We start from the raw sequence: 17,181 nt of genomic DNA, 5'->3' as shown, positions 1-17,181 counted from the left end.
GGCTCCATCCTCACTCCGAGCTTTACAAGCCTCTCCGAGACTTCTTCCAACATAGACATAGGAGACATAGACAGGAATATTCCGGTATATATGGACTTTGATCTAGAGCCGACGAGCTCCCGGCGGATCCCCCGCGTGGTTCCGCGTTCACGCACGTCCAGCATTGACAGCCGTTCCCGCACATCGAGCGGGGAAACATTTTATCGTGACCTTCCTATACGTATAGACGTCGATCCGCTTAACAGTAGGATGGTGAACATCGAAGCGGTTCCCTTGCGGGTTGAGAGAGAAATTCCTGAAACGCCGACTTTGACAGAAATACGCAACTTATCGTCCAGAACTCCACTCTGGAATGACAAACCGGTTCTCGTGGAATCCCGTATCTTCCCACTGAGCGTCGATGTGTTGCCAGAGAAGCCGACCATGGTCGGAAGCCACAACTCGTCAAGGGTGGAATTGTCGCCTGATGAACAAAACTCACAGGATGACGATGGTAAAATGTTCATTTCTTATTCTGTAATACTTTTAATACCATCTATTAAAGCTAACGTCGCTACGGATGAAGCTCATGCACATTCACCACATCACCAACAACTTATGTCTGTCATTGTGTTTATTTTGGTGGTGACCACGAGTTTAAGCCACATTATTTTTTTCTAAAGTGTGCTCTTTAATATACATGTTCGACCCTTTTTGGGTTGACATGACATTAACAAACAAATAATACGCCGTCGTTACAAAGTGGGACGTATTGACTTTTGTGGTATGCGGTTTAAAATAGTGCGACCATAAGATTGCAACGTTAATATGAATTTAAAAGCAGATGAACCGAGGGGAATGGAATAATTTTAGGTTATTTCGACAAAAATGAAGAGTTAACTTTAAGAATCTGCCTTACAAAACAACTACAAATAGTCAACACGTCTTCAGCAAATATCGGGTTTCATTTATTAGCGTTACGCAGATGGCCAATTTATAACAAAGGGCGGCAATCGTGCAAATATGCCGTTACGCTACACTAGCAATAAACTTGGTAGAAGCAATATTCATATATCCTACTACATATTGGTTAATCAGTTACTTATATGAAACTAGCAAGGTGTATAAAAAAATCACCCATTTACATTACATATTCTTCGGTAATGACAGGCACTTATCGGTTTCAATTTGTGCCTTTTACAATATTTTTTGGATTTGGTTGTTATTTTCTGTAAAAAAAGAAATTAAAAAAATCTACGGCACGACTACGGCATTTCAACGCCAGCAGTGCCTTCATTATTGTTGTCTACTTTATTATGCAGACAAACCAAGCTTCGAGATACAGGAAGTCGACTTTCATGTGTTAGACAACGCGAGTGACCACCACACTGACCAGTTCGATCACGTGACGAATGGTCAACTGGTTATCAGGAGGGGACAGCGGTACGATGTCACATTCACTCTAAACAAGCAGTTCGACAACTACAAGGACAAACTGTGTCTCGTTTTCAGCACAGGTAGACTTTATACAATAGCTATATAGGACAAAATTATCCCCGGAAAACCTAACTCCCCCCCCCCCCCCCCACACACACACCGAAAAAAAACACAGCAAAAGTTCAAAACTGATTTTGCTAAGACGAGCCAAATAACATCAGTGTTTGTAACTATGTCATTTTTATGTTATTTCTGAGTTGAAATGTTGTGAAATATAGTAAACTTAAAAAAGTACAGCGTATATAATACACATGTTATATAATCCGTTAACTACAAAAATGTTTTTATTCGTTAATGAATTACAATTCAGACAATTTGTTCACAGGTGACAAGCCACAGCCAGGAAAGGGGAGCCATGTGACGTGTGTCGTTCCCGACAAAACGTTCACCTGTAAATGGAAAACCGAAATTTCGAAAATCTCCGGGACGAAACTTACCATCGCCATTGTACCAGATGTGAACTGCATTGTGGGAGAGTGGATAATGGTGGTGTATCCTGTCATGGCTGACGGGGATAGCTCGTGGCACGATAAAGATGCAGAGTTAAAAACCAAACTGTTCATATTGTTTAACCCTTGGAACAAAGGTAAAATAGCTCTTTAAGGTAATCCATTCATCATTAATACACAAAAAACAGTACAGTTTCATTCTAAAGAAACAAATTGTGATGTCTTCACTAAGAGCTTTTAGTATGTTATTTATACAAGTGACAGAATACTTGAAAGGTTTTGTGGTTTGAATTGCTATTTGGCGTTATTTGGACTCAACACTTTTCTATTGTTTTATCACTGATCTGTTTGCACCCCCTCCCCCCTCCATATCGATTTGTATCTGACTACATAATTATTCACTCACTATTTCATTGTTGTGTGTCTATAAATGCAACTTATTTTATCTATTTAATTGCAGATGACAGTGTATATTTCTCGGAGACCGCCAAGTTATCCGAGTATATTCTAAACGACAGGGGATGTATATTTTCTGGCACAAGTCAGCAAATCGGTGCGAAACCGTGGTTCTACGGACAGGTTAGTGCCACGCAAGTATTTTAGGCTTGTATCACAATAGAAGATCAAGCTTGTACTACAACATGTGTTTAGATTTGTGTCATAATAGTAACTCAGATTTGTGTTACAATAGTAGCTCAGGTGTGTGTAATAATAATAGCTCAGGTTTGTGTTACAATAGTAGCTCAGGTGTGTGTAATAATAATAGCTCAGGTTTGTGTTACAATAGTAGCTCAGGTTTGTGTTACAATAGTAGATCATGTTTGTGCCATAATTGTAGATGAGCTTTGTGTTACACTAGTAGCACATCTTTGTACCATAATTGTAGCTGAGGTTTGTGTTACAATAGTAGCTCAGGTGTGTGTAATAATAATAGCTCAGGTTTGTGTTATAATAGTAGCTCAGGTTTGTGTTACAATAGTAGCTCAGGTGTGTGTAATAATAATAGATCATGTTTGTGTTACAATAGTAGCTCAGGTGTGTGTAATAATAATAGCTCAGGTTTGTGTTACAATAGTAGCTCAGGTTTGTGTTACAATAGTAGATCATGTTTGTGCCATAATTGTAGATGAGCTTTGTGTTACACTAGTAGCACATCTTTGTACCATAATTGTAGCTGAGGTTTGTGTTACAATAGTAGCACAGGTTTGTGCCATAATTGTGGCTGAGGTTTGTGCCATAATTGTGGCTGAGGTTTGTGTTACAATAGTAGCACAGGTTTGTGCCATAATTGTGGCTGAGGTTTGTGTTACAATAGTAGCACCGGTTTGTGCCATAATTGTGGCTGAGGTTTGTGTTACAATAGTAGCACAGGTTTGTGTCATAATTGTGGCTGAGGTTTGTGTTACAATATAAGCTCAGGTTTGTGCCACACGAGTAGCTCAGGTTTGTGTTACAATAGTAGCTCAAGTTTGTGCCACACGAGTAGCTCAGGTTTTTGTCTTTATAGTAGCTCAGGTTTGTGTTACAATAGTAGCTCAAGTTTGTGCCACACGAGTAGCTCAGGTTTGTGTTACAATAGTAGCTCAAGTTTGTGCCACACGAGTAGCTCAGGTTTTTGTCTTTATAGTAGCTCAGGTTTGTGTTACAATAGTAGCTCAAGTTTGTGCCACACGAGTAGCTCAGGTTTTTGTCTTTATAGTAGCTCAGGTTTGTGTTACAATAGTAGCTCAAGTTTGTGCCACACGAGTAGCTCAGGTTTGTGTTACAATAGTAGCTCAAGTTTGTGCCACACGAGTAGCTCAGGTTTTTGTCTTTATAGTAGCTCAGGTTTGTGTTACAATAGTAGCTCAAGTTTGTGCCACACGAGTAGCTCAGGTTTTTGTCTTTATAGTAGCTCAGGTTTGTGTTACAATAGTAGTTCAGGTTTGTGTCATAATAGTAGCTCAGGTTTGTGTTACAATGGTAGCTCACATTTTTGTCATAGTAGTAGCAGGGGTTAGTGTTACAAAAGTAGCTCGGGTTTGTGCCACACTTGTAACTCAGGTTTGTGTTACAATAGTAGATCATGTTTGTGTCATAACAGTAGCTCATGTTTGTGTCTGTGTTACAATAATAGCTCAGGTTTGTCTCATAATAGTAGCTCAGTTTTGTGTTACAATGGAAGCTCAGGTTTTTGTAACAACAGTAGTTCAATTAGTGTGCCACTATAGTTGCTCAGGTTTGTGTCATAATAGTAGCTCAGGTTTTATCATAATAGTAGCTCAGGTTTGCGTTACAACAATAGTTCAAGTAGTGTGTCACATTAGTAGTTCAGGTTTGTGCCACAAAGAAAGTTCAGTTTTGTGTTACAATAGAAGTTAATTTTTTGTTACAAAATTAAATCAGGTTTGTGCCACCCTAATAGTTTAGGTTTGTGTCATAATAGTGGCACAAGTTTGTGTCATAAAAGAAGTTCAGGTTTGTGTCATAATAGAAGCTCTAGTTTGTGTCAAAATAGTAGCTCAAGTCTGTGTCACAATAGTAGCTCAGGTTTGTGCTACAATATAAGCTCAGGTTTGTGTCATAATAGCAGCTCAGGTTTGTGTTAGAAAAGTAAATCAGGTTTGTGTTTCAACAGTAATTCAAGTAGTGTGCAACCGTAGTAGTTCAGGTTTGTGCCACCCTTGTAGCTCAGGTTTGTGTCATACTAGTAGCTCATGTTTATGCCATAATAGTAGTTCAGGTTTGTGTCATAATAGTAGCTCAGGTTTGTGTAATAAAAGCAGTTCTGGTTTGTGTCATAATAGTAGCTGAGGTTTGTGTCATAATAGTAGCTCGAGTTTGTGTCATTATAGTAGCTCAGTTTTGTATCAAAATAGTAGTTCAAGTTTGTGTCATAACAGTAACTCAGGCTTGTGTCATAATAGTAGCCCAGGTTTTTGTCATAATAGAAGTTCAGGTTTGTGTCATAATAATAATTCAAGGCTTGTACCATACTAATAGTCAAGGTTTGTTCCACAATAGTCATTCAGAATGTTCAAAAATAGTAGTTCAGACTAGTTCGCTTTTTTAATTAGTATTTATGAGGAGTTATAGTTTCTATTTTAACACAATTCCCTTCCCACATTTGTACTTCAGTACCAACTCTTCTTCCACTCTTTTCCCCTCAATTGTGAAGTCAAATACCAACTACCCGTCACACACTTTTATAATGTGAAATCCACTTACATTTCCACAATTTTAAATTTCAGTACCCACTACCCTTCCCGTAATTGTTAACTCCAATAACCACTACCTTTGCCATAATTGTTAACTCCAATAACCACCTACCTTCGCACGTTGATTTACTTCAAAACCCACTACCTTTCCCACATTTGTTAACTTCAATAACAACTACCTTTCCTACAATGATCAACTTCAGTACCCACTACACTTCCCGCCATTGCTTACTTTAATGCCCATCATAATTCAAGATTTCCTGATTTAAAAACTCACTACTATTCCTCCACAATTATAGACTTTAATAACAATACCATTTTCACACTTTGTTTACTTCAATTCCCAGTTATGTTTCTTTCAATATCCAATGACCTTCCCACACTTGTTAACCTCATTACCCAATAAGCTTCACATACTTGTTAACCTCATTACCCAGTAACCTCCACATACTTGTTTACTTTAATACACAATAACTTTCCCATACTTGTTTACTTTAATACACAATAACTTTCCCATACTTGTTTACTTTAATACACGATAACCTTCCCATACTTGTTTACTTTAATACACGATAACCTTCCCATACTTGTTTACTTTAATACACAATAACTTTCCCATACTTGTTTACTTTAATACACAATAACCTTCCCATACTTGTTTACTTTAATATACAATAACCTTCACATACTTGTTTCCCTCATTACCCAATAACCTTCCCATACTTGTTTACCTCATTACCCAGTAACCTTCCCATACTTGTTTACTTTAATACACAATAACCTTCCCACACTTGTTTACTTTAATACACAATAACCTTCACGTACTTGTTTACCTCATTACCCAATAACCTTCCCATACTTGTTTACCTCATTACCCAATAACCTTCACATACTTGTTTACCTCATTACCCAATAACCTTCACATACGTGTTTACCTCATTACCCAGTAACCTTCCCATACTTGTTTACTTTAATACACAATAACCTTCCCACACTTGTTTACTTTAATACACAATAACCTTCATAACCTTCACATACTTGTTTACCTCATTACCCAATAACCTTCCCATACTTGTTTACCTCATTACCCAGTAACCTTCACATACGTGTTTACCTCATTACCCAATAACCTTCACATACTTGTTTACCTCATTACCCAGTAACCTTCCCATACTTGTTTACCTCATTACCCAGTAACCTTCACATACTTGTTTACCTCATTACCCAATAACCTTCACATACTTGTTTACCTCATTACCCAATAACCTTCCCATACTTGTTTACCTCATTACCCAGTAACCTTCCCATACTTGTTTACCTCATTACCCAGTAACCTTCACATACGTGTTTACCTCATTACCCAATAACCTTCACATACTTGTTTACCTCATTACCCAATAACCTTCCCATACTTGTTTACCTCATTACCCAGTAACCTTCCCATACTTGTTTACCTCATTACCCAGTAACCTTCACATACTTGTTTACCTCATTACCCAATAACCTTCACATACTTGTTTACCTCATTACCCAATAACCTTCCCATACTTGTTTACCTCATTACCCAGTAACCTTCACATACGTGTTTACCTCATTACCCAGTAACCTTCCCATACTTGTTTACTTTAATACACAATAACCTTCCCACACTTGTTTACTTTAATACACAATAACCTTCATAACCTTCACATACTTGTTTACCTCATTACCCAATAACCTTCCCATACTTGTTTACTTTAATACACAATAACCTTCCCACACTTGTTTACTTTAATACACAATAACCTTCCCACACTTGTTTACTTTAATACACAATAACCTTCCCATACTTGTTTACCTCATTACCCAATAACCTTCACATACTTGTTTACTTTAATACACAATAACCTTCCCACACTTGTTTACTTTAATACACAATAACCTTCCCATACTTGTTTACCTCATTACCCAATAACCTTCACATACTTGTTTACTTTAATACACAATAACCTTCCCATACTTGTTTACCTCATTACCCAATAACCTTCCCACACTTGTTTACTTTAATACACAATAACCTTCATAACCTTCACATACTTGTTTACTTTAATACACAATAACCTTCCCATACTTGTTTACCTCATTACCCAATAACCTTCCCATACTTGTTTACCTCATTACCCAATAACCTTCCCACACTTGTTTACTTTAATACACAATAACCTTCATAACCTTCACATACTTGTTTACCTCATTACCCAATAACCTTCACATACTTGTTTACCTCATTACCCAATAACCTTCCCATACTTGTTTACTTTAATACACAATAACCTTCCCACACTTGTTTACTTTAATACACAATAACCTTCATAACCTTCACATACTTGTTTACCTCATTACCCAATAACCTTCACATACTTGTTTACCTCATTACCCAATAACCTTCACATACTTGTTTACCTCATTACCCAATAACCTTCACATACTTGTTTACTTTAATACACAATAACCTTCCCATACTTGTTTACTTTAATACACAATAACCTTCCCATACTTGTTTACTTTAATACACAATAACCTTCACATACTTGTTTACTTTAATACACAATAACCTTCCCATACTTGTTTTCTTTAATACACAATAACCTTCCCATACTTATTTACCTCATTACCCAATAACCTTCCCATACTTGTTTACTTTAATACACAATAACCTTCCCATACTTGTTTACTTTAATACACAATAACCTTCACATACTTGTTTACCTCATTACCTAATAACCTTCCAATATTGTTTACCACATTACCCAATAACTTTCACATACTTGTTTACTTTAACACACAAAAACCTTCCCATCAATATACAGTAACCTTCCCTTCAATACATAATAACCTTCCAATCAATACACACTAACCTTCCCATCGATACCCAATATCCTTCCCATCAATACACAATATCCTTCCCATCAATACCCAATATCCTTCCCATCGATACACAATAACCTTCCCATCGATACACAATATCCTTCACATCAATACACAATATCCTTCCCATCGATACACAATATCCTTCCCATCAATACACAATAACCTTCCCATCAATACACAATAACCTTCCCATCGATACACAATATCCTTCCCATCGATACACAATAACCTTCCCATCAATACCCAATATCCTTCCCATCGATACACAATAACCTTCCCATCAATACACAATATCCTTCACATCAATACACAATATCCTTCCCATCAATACACAATAACCTTCCCATCAATACACAATATCCTTCACATCAATACACAATATCCTTCCCATCAATACACAATATCCTTCCCATCAATACACAATATCCTTCCCATCAATACACAATAACCTTCCCATCAATACACAATAACCTTCCCATACTTGTTTACTTTAATACCCAATAACCTTCCCATACTTGTTTACTGTAATACCCAATTACCTTCACAAACTTGTTTACTGCAATTCCCACCATTCTTCTTCCCTAATGTACCAACTTCAATACTTACTACCCTTCATACAATTGTTTACTTAAACACACGCTACTTTCGCCGCATGTGTTTACCCCTTTATACCCATTACCTTTCCAAAAATAACTTCTCCACCTCTAGTTCGAGGCCGGTGTGCTAGAGGCGGCCTTACACTGTGTGATGAAGGCCTTCAGTTACTGGACGGGCCCACACCTCGGAGATCCCGTGGCCGTCTCCAGGGCTATATCGAAAATTGTAAGTCTTTCCGAATAGATGTTGGCTATTATCTAATGTAAATGTACGAGCCTTTTCATCGACTGTTCAACAATATAAAAAACCTCTTGATAATAAAAAACTCATCAAAAGTTTTTACTGACAGAACGAAAACAAATTGTCATTGAAATCGTTGCGTTTAAGACACTGAATCAACATGCATCATCATCATCATTATTATTATTATTATTATTATTATTATTATTATTATTATTATTATTATTATTATTATTATCATTATTATTATTGTTGTTGTTGTCGTTGTCGTTGTTGTTGTTGTAGTTGTTGTTGTTGTTGGTAAGCGTATCAGGACTGACTTGAGCCAAGAAAGGACACAGAAGCCAACACATGACTTATATCAAGCACATTTGCATACAGATAAACAGTAACGACGACAAGGGCGTCGTGTCAGGCAACTGGTCCGGTGATTTCAGTAGCGGGCGGCCGCCGCTGTCCTGGGCTGGTAGTGTTTCCATCCTGCGTCAGTACATCCAGTCACGGACACCGGTCAAGTACGGACAGTGCTTCGTCTTCGCTGGACTGGTCACAACTTGTTAGTAATATTTTCCAACTTCGGCAATATTATATTAATATGTGACCTAAAATGAAGTTTTATCATGTTGAGACAGTAACATCATTAAGTAAAGGAACTGTTTATATAAGAATAATTATATATCATGAACCGCATTCAAATACAACGGGTTTACCTCATCGGCTTGAGCATTTGCTAAAGACTTTTGTAATAGACCACAAAATTCAACTGAGTCCATGTGGAGTTGAAAATCTTACCAGATTTCAATAAAAATCAGTTTGTGAAACATAGATACCTGGAATAATGTTTGATTTACAAAATATTTATTCAGAAATAAAATACGTAATAGTTTGCGTGTATTTACAGTTAACACACTTATAAAACACGGATTCTAAAGGGAACTGATAAAGTAGCAGTCCTGGTTGTGACCTCATTGGAATTATATTGCATAAAATTACTATAATTAAGAAAGTACAACCTACTACAAGAGAGAGAACTCAGACATACTATACATAATTAATTCGATGCGTTTTCTTCCTTCTGCACTGCTCTGATAAACATTTGACCAGTGCGGTTAGATTAATGGATGGCATATACCCAGAAGCATTGCAGCATATACCGTAAATCATTATCGATCAATATATACCTCAGATTGTGCAAATTTATATTGGCGTTCATACTCCAACTTCTTGACAGGTTGATTTAATTTCATTGAAATACTGATGATGATGATGATGATGATGACGTTGACGATGGCGATGATGATGATGCTGCTGCTGCTGCTGCTGCTGATGATGATGATGTGATGATGATGATGATGATGATGATGATGATGATGATGATGATGATGATGATGGTGATGGTGATGATAGAGACGACGACGACGACGACGACGAAGACAACGACGACGTCGACGACGACGATGATGATGATGATGATGATGATGATGATGATGATGATGATGATGATTTCTAATTTCCAGTGTGTCGTGCACTTGGGATCCCGTGTCGCACAGTGTCGGTGTTTGACGCGGCGCACGACTCGGACGCCAACGTGACATTGGACGTGCACTGGGATCTCGTTCATAACGTGGAGCTAACGGACCTGAATACGGACTCCATCTGGTAAGTGGATAGGCCTAACATGCTGCTTTGACGTCTGGTATGTGGCTAGGCCGTACAAATTGCGTTGCCGTCTGGTAGGTGGATAGGCCGTACAAGCGTTTTTGACGTCTGGTAGGTGGATAGGCCGTAAAAGCGGTTTTAACGTCTGGTAGGTGGATAGGCCTCACATGCTGCGTTGACGTCTGGTAGGTGGATTGGCCACACAAGCTGCGTTGACGTTTGGTAGGTGGATAGGCCGTAAAAGCGGTTTTGACGTCTGGTAGGTGGATAGGCCTCACATACTGCGTTGACGTCTGGTAGGTGGATAGGCCGCACAAGCTGCGTTGACGTTTGGTAGATGGATAGGTCGCACAGACTGCGTTGACATCTGGTAAGTGGATATGTCGCACAGACGGCGTTGACATCTGGTAGGTGGATAGGTCGCACAAGGTGCGTTGACGTCTGGTAGGTGGATATGTCGCACAGACGGCGTTGACATCTGGTAGGTGGATAGGTCGCACAGACTGCGTTAACATCTGGTAGGTGGATAGGTCGCACAGGGTGCGTTGTTGTCTGGTAGGTGGATAGGTCGCACAGGCTGCGTTGCCATCTGGTAGGTGGATATGTCGCACAGACGGCGTTGACATCTGGTAAGTGGATAGGTCGCACAGACTGCGTTGACATCTGGTAAGTGGATATGTCGCACAGACGGCGTTGACATCTGGTAGGTGGATAGGTCGCACAGGCTGCGTTGACATCTGGTAAGTGGATAGGTCGCACAGACGGCGTTTACATCTGGTAGGTGGATAGGTCGCACAGGCTGCGTTGACATCTGGTAAGTGGATAGGTCACACGGGCTGCGTTGCCATCTGGTAAATGGATAGGTCGCACAGGCTGCTTTGCCATCTGGTAAGTGGATAGGTCGCACAGGCTGCGTTGCCATCTGGTAAGTGGATATGTCGCACAGACGGCGTTGACATCTGGTAGGTGGATAGGTCGCACAGGCTGCGTTGCCATCTGGTAGGTAAATATGTCGCACAGACTGCGTTGACATCTGGTACGTGGATAGGTCGCACAGGCTGCGTTACCATCTGGTATGTGGATAGGTCGCACAGGGTGCGTTGACATCTGGTATGTGGATAGGTCGCACAGGCTGCGTTGCCATCTGGTAAGTGGAAAGGTCGCACAGACTGCTTTGCCATCTGGTAGTCGGATAGGTCGCACTGGCTGCGTTGCCATCTGGTAAGTGGATAGGTCGCACAGGGTGCATTGACATCTGGTAAGTGGATAGGTCGCACAGGCTGCGTTGCCATCTGGTAAGTGGATAGGTCGCACAGGGTGCGTTGACGTCTTGTAGGTGGATATGTCGCACAGGCTGCGTTGACATCTGTTGGTTGATATGTCGCACAGGCTGCGTTGCCATCTGGTAGGTAAATATGTCGCACAGACTGCGTTGACATCTAGTAAGTGGATAGGTCGCACTGGCTGCGTTGCCATCTGGTAGGTAAATATGTCGCACAGACTGCGTTGACATCTAGTAAGTGGATAGGTCGCACTGGCTGCGTTGCCATCTGGTAGGTAAATATGTCGCACAGACTGCGTTGACATCTAGTAAGTGGATAGGTCGCACAAACTGCGTTGACATTTGGTAGGTTGATACGTTGCACAGAGTGCGTTGTTGTCTGGTAGGTGGATATGTCGCACAGGCTGCGTTGACGTTATTTAGATCCCCAAATTCACAATTGAAAATGTAATCATACGCTTCATTGATATTGTGAATTTTGTGCTTGACTCATTATCACTATCGACAGTCGATCGAGCTTTTCAATGTTGGTTCGGTCGGTAGGCCATGTTAATGATCGAAGACATCCCCCACATCAAAATTGTTCAAGTAAACCTTTAACTTCATTTTCGTTAACACATACATGAAATCACAAATTTGTTAAAAATGTATTTGGTAAATATTTTGGTGAACATGAAAATGAAATAGGACATATAAAGTTTCGAGCTCGGTTTTTGTATGACCGAAAGGGTTCTGATGAACCGAACTATTTATATGCAATCATGTTTGTTATGCCGTTTACATACGGCAGCTACGATTGTGACGCGATTTCCTCTTATTTTGTGTACCGTTTGTTCTTTTAAAAAAATCTTTAAATTCCAGCATGTCGAAAGCCATTGCCGACTCTGTGAGTTACAGAATGTTGTTTCTCTCCCCTCATAGGAACTTTCATGTGCTGAACACAGCGTGGATGCGGCGGAGGGACCTTCCGTTCGGGAACGACGGCTGGCAGGTGGTGGACGCCACACCCCAGGAGAGAAGCCAAGGTTATGAGAGAGGATTTTAAGTGTCCAGTTATCTCATGTTAGCAAAGCGTAGGCTGCAAAAAATGATGTGGCACATAATTTGCTCCTTATCTTTGTTGTAATGTCATGGGGGTGTAAGGACGTTGTGTATGTTTACCAAATTAAATACATGTAATATTGATGTAGCATTTTAATCCTACTAGACATTAGTTATACTAATGGTCTTTGTACGAGATACATATTTGTCCATACATCGTACTACATGGGAAAGCAGAAGAGATGTGAATATTCTTGTTCTAATGTCGACTGTATAATTGGTGAATTTATTTAAACGAATGCAATTTGACACCTTATATCGGCAGATCTGTACTCGTGCGGCCCTGCACCGTTGTCAGCCATTCAGAGCGGACGCTGTGACGTCAACTACGACGCGCCGTTCGTGTTCGCTACAGTGAACGCCGATCGGGTGCATTGGGGACGTCAGAGGGACGGCACGTGGATTGTCATCTCGGTGGAAACGAACGTGTATGATATTGTCGTTGTGTCTTGTTTCTATTGTGTGTATGACGTCATTATCCAAATTTAACGAACGTTGCTTGTACTCATAGTCTAGTATAGAGTCTAAATTCTTAATATTTCGTAAAAAGCGGGGCTTCGGGTGAGTTTCTTTTTAAATGCACATTTTTCTATGTACAACTTATTAACTTAAATTACAATGGACGATATTAAGCAACGTTAGCGTTTTTTTTTCTACTTTATACATGGTTATAAAATAACTATACATGTATTAAAAATCCGCCAAATGTGAACACGCACGTCATGTTTGGAAGGCCATGCAATATATCCGGCCGCTGGTTTGACATTACAGGACGGGCCGGAAAGTGGTGACGAAGGCCGCGGACGGACGACCGGTGCCTGCTTCCTTCACCTACTGCGACTCGTACATGGAGGACGTCACCAATCAGTTCAAACATCCGGAGGGTGGGTAGCGTGGACGACAGTAATGGTTTTATATTGTTGTGTTTTGTGCTTTTGATAGGGGTGAAGGTTGACTTTGTTCAGTCATGGAGTTCTGTAGGACTGATAATATAAAACATATGTCAGTTCAGTTGACTGGACAAGTGACATTTTAAACAAGTTTCTTAACAAATGCAATCTTAAATTACCAGTAGTGCGTACTATATACCAGAGGAAAGTTTACTTTTTATCTGAAATTATTTCTTAAAATAAAGAAGCGAATGCTTTTTAAAAAAATGCATAGCCTTTGAATCATTAACAATACGCGAGTTATTAGTTTGCCTGTCTTGTTTGATTCAGAGTCTAAGCGCGAGCGGATGTCCGTCCTCCTGGCGTCCAGTCTCGCACCGGGAAGTCGAAAGGGTGACGTCTACGCCCACAATAAGGTTAATAACTCTAACTAAGGTAGTTTTCTGCATTAAAGATCTAACGTGCTGCGCCGTGCTGCAATCGGAACAACTCGGTCATTATCCACCATATATGACCTCGGAAATAAATCGGGTCGTTTTAAACGTTTAAAGCATCATAGAAACATTGTCTTGTGGCAATATTTAGAATGCTATTTAATCATTTCTCGCTTCAAATGTCACCATAAAAAAATATTCACGCACCTTTTAAGAAATAATGCTTCATCCTCCTCAGAACTATTTAAAGACCGATTTGACTATAAACATAATCTGAATCACTACGAGTATACGAATTATCACATATCCATACGCCTTTAATTTTTCAATACCCCGGAAAATGGATCGTCTGTAAAATCCGGCGTTCTTGAAACGGAGTGACATTTTTAGGTTATATTTAAAACATTACATTATTAATTATGCTTAATGGTGAACATTTGGCCAAATTTTGGGCTGGCATGTGAATACAAAGGGTATGAAATCACGGAGGGTTATTACAGCTACTGACCGTGTAAATAGCACTACTAACACACTTATTTACGTTATACTTTCACAATTGTAGATATGTAGGTAGAATAAATGACGATGCAAATGTCACAAATGTATTTCATTTTAATACTTAACAAATTGAATTAAACACGACAGGATATTGAGTTCACTGTGAAGACCCCTGACAACGTACTGGTTGGTTCTGACGTCACAATATCGGTCACGTGCCGGAACAAAGTCGGTGAGGTCCGCTCCTTGACGGGCACCGTGTTTGTTGACGTCATCACGTATACAGGGAAACCCCGCACCACGTGTGTTACAGAGGAAATCAATCTGAAATTGGAACCACATGACCGTAAGATTTCAGATTAAGTGTTAAAATAGTTCGTTATGTTACAAACCTCAGTTATTTCACTTTTTTACCTTTGTTACGAAATTAAATTAAATAGTATTACCAACAGAGAATATTTTTAAATGCCGTACAAAGAGTTTTCGATCTGTGCACATTCTTGTAAACATATTTGCCCTCAATAAATTATATGAACATGCTCCTACTCGTTTTATTCACCAACTATAGAAATGCTATTTAATGTATGATTTAACACTGATTGTGTATGTATAGGTCAGACGTACACAGTGCACGTAAGTGCTGAAAAATACGCCGCGCACGTGGGTGAGGCGGCAATGTTGCGCGTGTCCATGCTAGCACGAGCTAACGAGAGCGGCCAGGTACACGTAATCCAAGAGTTGTACAGGTTCCGCACCCCAGACCTCACCATCAAGGTTAGAGGTTTTCTACTGGTATATAAAATAAAGAAGATGGCTTTGTTCTGATATTAACGTATACTTATAATCATTTCTGCATGACATGGTCAAATCAAGAGTGTATCCTTCCCGTCATTCCTCCTCCTTTTGTTCTTCTTCTACTCATAATCGTCGTTGTTTTCCTCCTCCTCCTCCTCTTCCTCCCCGTACTCCTTCTCGTCATCATTTTATTGGTACACATATTGTGTTGTTTCAGTGTTACAACAGCACATGTTACGCCGGGCGGCCGCTATCTCTGCGAGCTAGTTTCACAAATCCATTCAAAGACTGGCCTCTCACGCAGTGTTATCTGTTCGTGGAGAATACAGGTGCTGGAGAACCCAAACTGATGTCACTAAGGTGAGACGCGTGTGCTGAAATTCTTATGAAGATTCACTTCAAACAGTTATAATTGATCTGAACTGAAATAGTTATCCGGGAATAAACCTATATCACAATATGTTGTTTAATTAATCTTGTATTTCCGTTTCAGAAGTGTTCCCGCGAATCGCGAAATGTCGTGTGACGTCGAGCTGACGTTTAATCAGCGGGGGCGCCACTCGATCTACGCTACGTTCTACAGCCGAGAGTTACAGGGAATCAAGGGTGTCCTAGATATATACGTCCAATAAATGACGTTAAATGCGTCACTCGGGCCAAGTGCATAACAGACAGTTACACGTGCACGATGCACGTTAGAGCGACGCTCAAACTGTGTCGCAGTTTTCAGAATAGTTCGCATTAGTACTGGCCCAATCGCTTAAGGTTTTGGTTTTTATGTCAAATTAGAATCTATATTGTGTAAATGTTTAATGATTAAGAAGAGCGGTGCGAGCGAAGTTAGTCAATAAGATTGTACACTCAATATTCTCACTGGCTAAGATTAGAACGTGTTTTTAGCAGACGGGCTACCAAATAACAGCAAGCAATATAGTCATTTTTAATCGCCCGTATTTATTTTCAGCACATTTTTTATATTGATATATTTCAAATACTCTTGATTCACGGAACATCAACGTACTACATCTGCTTTGTGATTCCAAAGAAAAAATCAACTGCTGCCAATTCTTTGTGCACTATGCTATTTCTTTGAAAAATTATAATATTAATAAAACCATACGTAAAACAGTAAAACACTTTTTTGGCTTATCTGTAAGTGAATGTGAAATGATATTCGGCTAAAACCTAGGTCAATACTGCTTCCAGAAGTAAATATCGTATAACATTTAACCATGACCATTATTGTATACTTTGAACTATTTCACAAATGCTTTACATGTATTACTAATTGTTACTGTGCATATGTTTGTAGATCTTCGCGATTGCTTTCAACACGTACGCATATGTTAAATGTTAAGCTTGTTTGAACTGTGGCCGAAATAAACGCTTTTATAGCCTTCAGCCTTCTTTATAAACCGTCAACTCAGTAAGGAACAGCTAGTTAGGTCGCCAGTGATACGGACAACTTGTTGTTTAATCCCCAACTCAGTAAGGAGCGGCTAGTTAGGTCGCCAGTGATGCGGACAACTTGTTGTTTAATACTCAACTCAGTAAGAAGCGGCTAGTTAGGTCGCCAGTGATACGGACAGCTTGTTGTTTAATCGTCAACTCAGTATGGAGCGGCTAGTTAGGTCGCCAGTGATACGGACAGCT

General features: G+C 39.6%; 2 protein-coding genes across 2 annotated transcripts; one reads left to right on the top strand and one right to left on the bottom strand.

Annotated features, from left to right (window-relative positions):
• Nucleotides 1-3,068: 3,068 nt before the first annotated feature.
• On the bottom strand, nt 3,069-4,016 carry LOC128244152 (asparagine-rich protein-like). Its single transcript, XM_052962168.1, has one exon. It carries the CDS (start codon nt 4,014-4,016, stop codon nt 3,069-3,071), a length of 948 nt encoding a protein of 315 aa, XP_052818128.1.
• An 8,656-nt stretch (nt 4,017-12,672) lies between these two features.
• LOC128244151 (protein-glutamine gamma-glutamyltransferase K-like) lies at nt 12,673-16,895 on the top strand. The gene is made up of 8 exons (XM_052962166.1): nt 12,673-12,835; nt 13,177-13,339; nt 13,683-13,795; nt 14,132-14,217; nt 14,881-15,079; nt 15,347-15,507; nt 15,746-15,888; nt 16,022-16,895. The coding sequence occupies exons 1-8, from the start codon at nt 12,673-12,675 to the stop codon at nt 16,158-16,160; spliced, it is 1,167 nt and encodes a 388-aa protein (XP_052818126.1). The 3' UTR covers nt 16,161-16,895.
• The last annotated feature ends 286 nt before the right edge of the window (nt 16,896-17,181 follow it).

Source organism: Mya arenaria, chromosome 8, assembly GCF_026914265.1.
Source record: "Mya arenaria isolate MELC-2E11 chromosome 8, ASM2691426v1".
NCBI lineage: Eukaryota > Metazoa > Mollusca > Bivalvia > Myida > Myidae > Mya > Mya arenaria.
This window is presented reverse-complemented; position numbering and strand designations above follow the sequence as displayed.

Coding starts and splice junctions, on each gene's coding strand:
- LOC128244152 (XM_052962168.1), bottom strand. CDS start 4,016: ATGAGCTACTGTTATGACACAAACATGATCTACTATTGTAACACAAAC.
- LOC128244151 (XM_052962166.1), top strand. CDS start 12,673: ATGTCGAAAGCCATTGCCGACTCTGTGAGTTACAGAATGTTGTTTCTC. Junction 12,836..13,176: donor ACCCCAGGAGAGAAGCCAAG/GTTATGAGAGAG, acceptor TTATATCGGCAG/ATCTGTACTCGTGCGGCCCT. Junction 14,218..14,880: donor ACGTCTACGCCCACAATAAG/GTTAATAACTCT, acceptor TAAACACGACAG/GATATTGAGTTCACTGTGAA.